Here is a 9,120-nt window from a genome sequence, read left to right on the forward strand (position 1 = left end):
AGGGTTGGGATGAATGCCTGCAGCCTAGAGCGCAGCAGGTTGGCGCTCTCCACAGGGACTCACCGGTGCCAAGATGCGGAAACAGTAGCGGAGATAAAAGCTTCTACTTTCATCACCTTATTATCAATAGTATCTACCGGCGCATCCAAATCACGGAATTATTAATTTATCGATGGAGATATAGATGGTGAGTAAAATATGCGTCGCTTGCAGTTTGTTATGTTTTTAAATAGTTTATTACTTCATTTTCTATTGACGTGGCTGTACATGACGTCGCTAAACATCATAGAAAGAAACACGTTTAGATATATATCAGTATTCCTGTATTGTAGAGTTATCTATTCTTTTTTATTTCTACCAATGCACCTCTGCATGATCAATATGGTTGGAGCTATCATGTTGCCCTTCAGGCCAACGACAGTATGTTCCTATAGAAACAGACTGAGCAGCTGATTCTAATTATCTAACTGTTAGTTGGTGGTTTTTCTTGGCTGTTCCTTTGTGACAGAGGCGTAGCTAGAACATTTTTTATAAGGGTGGCCAGGCCTTAACCAATGTACACTGAGGGGTGCCTGAAAGTGTTTAGGCGCTAGAACTTCAGGGTCAATCTACTCTGTTCCTACAGGAAAAAAAACAAGCACAATGTCCATATTCGCTATATAAAGACTAACTACACTTTCCTACAGCCTTTTTCTAACAAATAGATGAATATATTTCAACACCCGTGCTTTCTAGATTAAAGGTATAGTGGAAACAATTCTTTCAGGTTAGATTTCTGGGATGAACATCTTTTCCATTGTCATTACTTACCTACCTTGATCAATAATCAATATGTATAAAATTGACATTTACAAGTACTAATATCTACATAAAATTATTATTTAATATGTTTTTACTATAATAGTTATCTATGATTTCACTGAAGACTCCTAGATCATTTGCAGAGACGCATCATTTTCTCTTTACCCCAGATAACACAAAATCTAGTTCTGAAAAGAGCATGAATTCTGTACTTATTGTCTTTAATATTAGCACATTGATGTGCATAATTAACAACAGTGTTTTTGTTGTCAAGTAATTGTTAATGTATGAATGTTTTGACATCTGTACTAGAAGGGAAAAAATGGCCAATGATTGGCTAATGGGAGCCATGGGCACCCCTGGCCCCCATCTGGCTCCACCTCTGCATTGTGACGGTATTGCTTTCCGATTATTATATGGTGCACATTCCTCATTGATCCACTCTGCCTTTTCCCTATAGATATCTGAAAGCAACCTCGGCACAGAATGGTAGTATGTCTTTTACGTAAAAGGTAAAGATCATCTTTTCTTTCACCACCATATACTTTCACTACGTGTACATCCACCATATAAAAAAGACATATAGGCTAATTTATAAGCAATTAGGTATATATATGTGTGTGTGTATATATATATATATATATATATAAAATCAAATACAGGCAAGTTACTGGCTGTACGTTCAGGCAACACATTAAACACTTATTTGTGTGATATCACTTTTTAAATTTTTTTTATAATTAGTTCATTTTAAAAATACAGGCTCTCAGGAAATGATTGTACCTAAATAAAAAGTGCACATTTTTATGCATTTTAAAGAACTAAAGCCGGCCAAAACATAAATAAATAAATCCAGTGCTAAGAAGCACCACTTGAGGAGTTAAAGAAAAAGCATATTTTAAATCACAAAAGGTTTCTCATCTGTAATGCTTGTTTTTATATTTTTTTATAGTTTTGGCTAAAATTTAGCTCTTGGTTGGTTGTTCTTTCAGCAAATGGCACGTTTTATAGTCTCTATCAAAAAGAAAGGTCTTCCAAATCGACCTAATGATACCCTCAAATTAGCTATTAACTGGCTTAAATACAACAACATAAATGTTTTTGAGAGGCTATAATAAAGGCATTTTCTGAGAAAATGAATGGATCATGAAAAGGTTTGCATAAACAAAGTGGCCAACAAACCTTAGTAGAATTAAAGTACATCAGCTCTGCCTTGAACAAAGGCACAGCACAGGAATTTAAAACTTAACAGAGCCTGAGTACGAATATCCAAAACACACTCCAAAAGTCATACAGTTTAAAGGTAGTTTTATCAAAATCTAAGCAAACCCCTGAATGTACAAGAAGTTTATTTTTAATTTTTACTAATGTTGCTAACCAAAATATACACTGCATATAAATATTTGCAGCTTAGCCAGATGGAGGACAGGATGGCATGTCACAGCACTGAAGAATCTGTCATCAAATCATGCTCTGAAGCCCCTCATTCCCACCTTCTGCCTTTTGGTGGTCATCTTATATGGCCAAGCTGACAAACTGAGGAACTTCGTGGCTGGTGTTTTCATCCCACAGTACCGCTACCCTTTCCCTGTTGCCCTCTGCTTTACCCAGGTTGGTAAATACACCTCGGCTTTAACCATGGATTGTGCTTTTATAAATTGAAGAACATTGTGACAGATAAGGGGAGCACAACATGCAAGATTTTGCATACTGGTTGATTTGAGAGTCATTTGTTTCCTGACAATTTGCTTATGCTATAGTAACATTTATGGTATTTGCATTTTTTTTATATATATATTCATCACTTGGCCTAAATACAATCCCTTGCACAATGTATTTTTTATAAGACCAAATTTTAATGTATCTTTTAAGGATTTTTCAAATACTGAAAATGACGACTTGCGACTTAATAGAACAGCTTTAGCTTGGTATAGAACAGGTATAAACTTTGGACCATGCTAACACATAGATATGCATCCAGCTGAATCATTAATTTGCATACCTGGCTGACTGTCTTTGTTTGTTGACCTGTCGAAAGTCTCAAGTCTTTGGCAGCTTTTAACCCAGTTATTTCCATATTTGTCCTGTATTTAGCTGCCCCACTTTCCCATAAACTCTGAACGACTTGTCAGACCTTAATGACAAAAGAAAAAAAATATTACTCTCCACTGTGAGGCTCAGAGTTACCATGAGTCCTCTGTGTCTTAGTAGAACTTCAGCTGTGCTGCAGTCTTTCTACTTTCAGATGATAGTTCAAACTGTCATCTGTTTCTCGTGCAATATTTTCAGATTTTGGCTCAATACTGGAAACAATGCATCCATTTTTCTTACACTTTAAAATGATGCAGTTCTTTATGTTTTTTTATCATACTTAACTAACAAAAACAATAAGGCCTGCAAATGTAATAGCAAATGGAGAAAGTTTCTAGACATTTGGTTACTATTGCAAAGAACTGTGATAGTTCAACCAATAATCATTAACATACTACTTTATTATTGCTAGAGTAATATCTAGTATGTGGGCTTTTCCCACATTTGGTCTATGTTTGTTGGATTTGAAGGACAGGACAGAGATAATGTTAAGGTAGGGGTGTTAAGTTTAGGTGAACACCTGATAGATGTTTAACCAAATGGCCATGTAGTGAATTGACATAAGAATGTGACCCTGTTCAAAGGTTGACCATGAGACCGACGGGGAATAACAGAGGTAGCCCTTAAGATTGACATTTTAGGTATTGAACTGACTAAAACTCAAATAAAGTAATGATGATGCAATGTTATCCTCCTTTCTGAGCACATAGAAAGGTTACCAATGGATGGTTTATCTGTATTCCAAAGTACATCTCTGTCTCTGGATTTAGGTGCAGAAATAAATTGTTCTTTTTCACCCTGCTGGTTGAAGGTCCCGAGACTGAGCTAAGGACTGTAAAACATTAATTTTGTTGATCCTAACCATGATGGGTGTGCCTGAGGTTGTTTTCTTGATAAATCACCCATTTTAATTGTTTTACACCTTTAAAATGAGGGAACATGAACCCTTTGAAGATTTTAATGTACTCCTATCTACAAAATGCACTTGATTGGTGCGTCATTGTAGAATAGTGCCTTGAGCCCTAAATAGTTTAAAGTGTACTGCTTGAAATAATTGTTTGAGAAACTTTCTGAGGTCCTCAAAAAAATTTACTCTTCCACTACTTTTTTCAAATGCTCATTGGCAACCAGTTATTTCTTCTGTGCATCATTTTTTCCTCACAATGGAGCTCCAGCAGGGCATCCTGCTGGTGGCTAGTCACCAAATATTATAGGTGTCTTATAACCTTTAACGTAGTCTGGGTTAAGACCTTTGATCACCTGGGAGTTGATCATCGGCTGAGTCCGCCATTAAGAGAGGGAGATTTCTATATCTTTATATGAGGTCTAGGATTACATTTCCAAGTACTGAGTCAGTTTTCATCAGCAGCCTATCATTTATTATGCATTGAAACATGCTTGTGTTTTTTAAAATGCACTTTCCTTCTGAAACCATTTCATCCAAAGTTTCAGAGAGAGGCTGTTTAATTAGGGCAGCTCTTGGAAAATGTACTATTGTTATTTAAAATGTTTCACCTTACAATTAATTATTAATTGACATTGACTCAGCAGCACCCATGTGGTAACCGATGGGTCTGTTGCTTGTTTTTACAGCTTTACTGTACTTTCTTAGTAAATGATTTGAGCTATAATCTTTGCAAGTTGCACTGTTGTGTTTTGAACAGAAAAGTATGCTAAAAAAATGCGCATAAACATAACATCAACTTTTGCTTACTCATTTGTTTACTGAATGAAATTTTACTTTTTGTTTAGTGACTTTATTGTATAAATGCATGGCCAAAACTAAACGCTGTGTCAAAGATGATATACAGCCTGTTATAACTGTTAAGAAGTAAGCTGTTAATTATTTATGGTGTCTGTAAATCTTTAAAATGATTACCGGTAGGTCACATATGTAGTACATAGGCTATTTCTGCTTTCTTTGACCTCTCACAGTGCTGTTTCTGTTTACACTGTTTCTTAGGTTTTGGTTTCTATTGTCTTCATAAACCTGCTCCATGCCCTCGGTTTGGTGCCACTCAAATCTTACTCCAGATTGCTGGGAGAGAGGCTGCTGCTGCCTTCCATCTGCAGCAGCGTTCACTCTGTGCTTGTGACATGGGCCAAAGCCAGCAGCTTGTATGCGAGCCTCTTCCTCTTCACCGTACCTCTGCTGCCTCTGCTCACCGTGGGTTTCAGTTTTGCCCTGAGGGTGAAGTCTCCACCATCTTACCACTCATTGGTGTTGATCTCTATCATGAGTGGGATGTTTGTCGTCAGCAAAGGTAAACTTTTTATACATATTTCTCCCAAAGCATTCCGTGCACCTTGAAGCTCTAAGCCATAAACCAGATAGTGTTTAAGAGGATTTTATAGTTTGCCAAACACATTGACGTAGATATAAACATGGTTTGTCCTGGTGGTTCCCACAGTGTGGCGCTTAGTGAAATTTTAGGAAGGTCATACTAGACATAAATTGAATAAAGGACCAATTCTGAAAAGCAATATGGAAAAATAAATATTGATGCCAGTGATGAAATCTTTTACATAGTTAACCAGTTAAAATTCACTGAGGTTGGAAGTTTTGTGAGATTGTTTCATTGCAATATGGTTTACTGCAATTATTTTTTCTTCGTACATCTGTCAAAAAGATTCCTTGGCAGAGGTGTAAAAACTTTCATAAAAGTTTAGGATCCACTGGTTTTTCAGAGGAGACAAGAATGAACCTATTTACAAAACATGGAAGACTGTATATAATCTGGCAACTGCACATTACTGTAAATATAGCATGATAACAGGGGAGTTTGCTGACATCATAATGTGGGGATGCTTTTTTCTTCAGCAGAGGCAAGATGTTATGTGATGAACTTGCACATCTTTGCTTATGTCACTGCTTGTCTTCTACCTGTTTTTCCCGTTTGTCCTTTTTTTATGGAGCTAAAGAAGAATATTCTTCACAAAAGGAAAGAAATTCACATTTACTAACATATACACATTCCAGAAATTTTAAAGATAATCCAAAGTGGAAAAAAAACGGTGCCTTATAGGGATACCTTATATTCCACTACTGATGAACTTCTCTGTCATTGCTGTAAAAAAAGCAATCCCCTTTTAGAATAGTGGGATTATGGCTTCATTTTTAAACGATTCTTCCACCTATGCTGTGGATTTCTGCAACTCCTCCAGACTCCACGCACCTCTCAGCTGCATCTAAGACTTTAACAGACCTGTTAGTCTTAGCGGACAATGATGGACCAAGTTTTTATAGGCTTTTAGTTCTACCATACTCTGATTGGGTGATTGCTCAAAACAGCTGCTTCCTCTGAATGTTATTTAGAGTTCACAGGAAGCTGATTACATATAAAAAAACAGGAGAACAAAAAGACCAAACAGCAAAAATGTTCAAGGGTTATGAATACTTTTCCAAAGCACTAAATGTCATGTGAAATTAAAACAGAGAATTCTTTGTCTTTTATCAGACTCTTTTTTTCTTCTTCTCTTCAGCAGCCGAGGGGGATCTTGTAGTTGAGCCGCTGGAATACCTGTATGCACCTCTTGCCTTGATTCTTCAGAGTCTTTCCCTGATCAGCTTGGCCAAAGTTTCTGAGGCAGAGGGCCGCCAGCCTTCCAACACCCAAGCCACTGTTTTTGACATCTACTATGTCCAACTGGTCAACCAGATTGGTGTGCTGGGCCTCCTGTGGCTTCTGCATCCAGACAATCCTGTGGAAGTGTTGAGGCTGAGCACCTGGCGCCATCTGCTCTTCCACGGTTACCTGCTCGCCATCGTCCTGCTAGGAATGGTGCTCAACTTCCTGGTCTTAATTTCAGCTCTTTGTGTCTCCCCACTTGCCGCTGCGCTGCTTTACTCGGCGAGGTACATAGTAGCACCTTTTTTTCAGTTTCTGTAGTTTCCCTGAACACTACAGAAAAACCAATGCTGCAGGGTCGATAAGCTATCACCACTATCAAGTCTTGAAGTTGTATTTAGATATTTTTATTGGATTGAAAAGGGGATTGGAAGAAAAAATGACAAAATATTAGCTTCAGGTCAAAAAAGTAAATCAAATTTAAATTTAGGTATTTTACTTAATACTGAAAGAAAAACCAAGAAATTGTTAGGACCACAGGACGCAAATTAGAAGCCCCCCAAAATTGGATGTCCTGTAGAAGTGAGCTAAAACTAAGAACCTGTAACCTGTTAAAGCAACATGATTCATTCACATTATTTGATTACATAAAGTTAAATTATTAAATTTATCTAAACTGACCGCTGATTTTTAATCTAAACCATTGTTTTGATCTTTATTGGCTTTAGTTTGTCAATAAATATTTCCATCATTTACATCATTAAGATAAAGCAAGAGAGTTTTTTTAGGCTATATATAACTAATTTTTTTTATTATTATTTAATTATTTTTTGATCGCATAGCTTTAGAAAGTGTTTTTTTTCTTGTTTAACAATAACATATTTGTGCAGTATTTAAGGGATTAATATCCCACTTTTTTCCTCCACTGAACGAGGTTTAACTTTACCTCTGAGGAGGTTCACTGTGAATGACTCTGAAAAACTTTCAGATGAAACAGAATGTAGAGGAATCAGTGTTAAAAATATTTAAACTCAAACCTTTTAGCTAATGAATCTTAAATCAGATGTTTTTTAATGTGCTCAGATAAAAGGGCACAGCACCAGCAAGCTGCTATCATTAATCATACTGATACTTTTTGTTGTCTTAAAATCATCTCCATTAAAACAAATATATATATTTTGACATAATTTAAGACATTGCAGCTTATTTAAATGTACATATGAATGTTTTAAAATAAACTGTTCAATGTTCAAGCCTTTCTGTTGTAAAATGTGCATGCTTAATAAAACTGAAAGAAATTCATTAATTGGGTTAATACTGTGTAAATGCAATAAAGGGGAGAGTTTAACTTCGCTAAAAAGTTGATTCCTTCCACGGTTTCATTTGAAGATGCACAGAAAATGATTGCAGCATTACATACGCCATTCAATGACGTTTAAATCCAAGCAAAGATAATAGTTTAAAATATTGTGTCCGATGTTTAAAGGCAAAAGCAAATAAGCACAGAATACTGTAAAGCTGAAAATGGCAATAAGAAGAGCTCTTTGATGAGGTCTTAAGAGCTAATAAGGCTCATAGCAGAATGGCAAAAATTGGTAGACATTTCAAAAGTCTGAAAATAAATTATATTAGAAGTATGGAATGCTGAAATGAGTTACTGCAAATTTGCTCTTTCTACATTTTTAAGAGCTTTTTTTCCTTAGATCTGCACACATTAATGCAGTGGTTCCCAAAGATTTTCTTCTGGGCCCCCCTTTGGATTACAATAAAATTTCCACGCCCCCCCATCACCCCGACCCCCCCCCCAAAAAAAAAAAAAAAAGAAGAAGAAACTGGGCACACACGTCGTTCAACCAGATATAATAAACCTAAACACATATTTTGTTTTCAAACTCCACTGAAGTTTATTTCACACTTCAGGTTGCAACAAAACAAACTACACCATCTTTACAGTGGAACACTTTTGTGTAACTGTATTTTTTCATAGTTCTATAATGTAGATTAGAAGAGGATTCTTTGTTGTCTGTGTTATTTTAAACATATTTCTTTTTTTTTTATTTGTAACAATATTTAACTTTGCTATAATCTATACATTAAAAAAGTCTCTGTGCAAAATGGAGCGAAAACATTGAACAGCTCCCAGAGAGTTTTTTCTTTGTACTTTAATCCTCCCATCTTTTCAGTGGCTGTAGTGAGCCTGCTTTTTGCTGTAGATCTTCTCAAATCTGGGTTGCAGTGTCACAACTGCTCATTATGCTTTTTTTTTTTTTTTTTTTTCTTCATTCATCCACACCGCTTCCCGCGCCCCCCCTGCAATGGCATTGCGCCCCCCTTAGGGGGCGCGCCCCACACTTTGGGAACCACTGCATTAATGACAATATGGAAATACGAAGTCATTAACAATGATGTGCATATTCTTTGTTACAAAAAGTTTCTAAATCCAAAGTGTCAAAAACATTCAAAGCCAGACATCCAGGTCATAGTTATTCCAAAAAAGTTAGAAAACAAACCATTGGACTTTGTTTTTCAAGTTCGAAGATGTTTCGCTTCCCATCCAGGAAGTTTTCTTCGAGTTCCAGGCTTTATTGTGCAGCGCAGCAAAGCCTTGTTGTGGCTTAGAAAACAGGCAAATTGAACCGTAAAAAACAGGTCCACCCCT

At 36.4% G+C, this 9,120-nt stretch overlaps 1 protein-coding gene across 1 annotated transcript; it reads left to right on the forward strand.

The window, feature by feature from the left end:
• si:ch211-248a14.8 lies at positions 1 to 7,826 on the forward strand. The gene is made up of 5 exons (XM_038293888.1): positions 1 to 187; positions 1,262 to 1,313; positions 2,211 to 2,412; positions 4,856 to 5,156; positions 6,376 to 7,826. The coding sequence occupies exons 2-5, from the start codon at positions 1,288 to 1,290 to the stop codon at positions 6,780 to 6,782; spliced, it is 936 nt and encodes a 311-aa protein (XP_038149816.1). The 5' UTR covers positions 1 to 187; positions 1,262 to 1,287; the 3' UTR covers positions 6,783 to 7,826.
• Positions 7,827 to 9,120: the final 1,294 nt, after the last annotated feature.

This window comes from Cyprinodon tularosa, unplaced genomic scaffold (assembly GCF_016077235.1).
Source record: "Cyprinodon tularosa strain WSP-4 unplaced genomic scaffold, ASM1607723v1 ctg331, whole genome shotgun sequence".
NCBI lineage: Eukaryota > Metazoa > Chordata > Actinopteri > Cyprinodontiformes > Cyprinodontidae > Cyprinodon > Cyprinodon tularosa.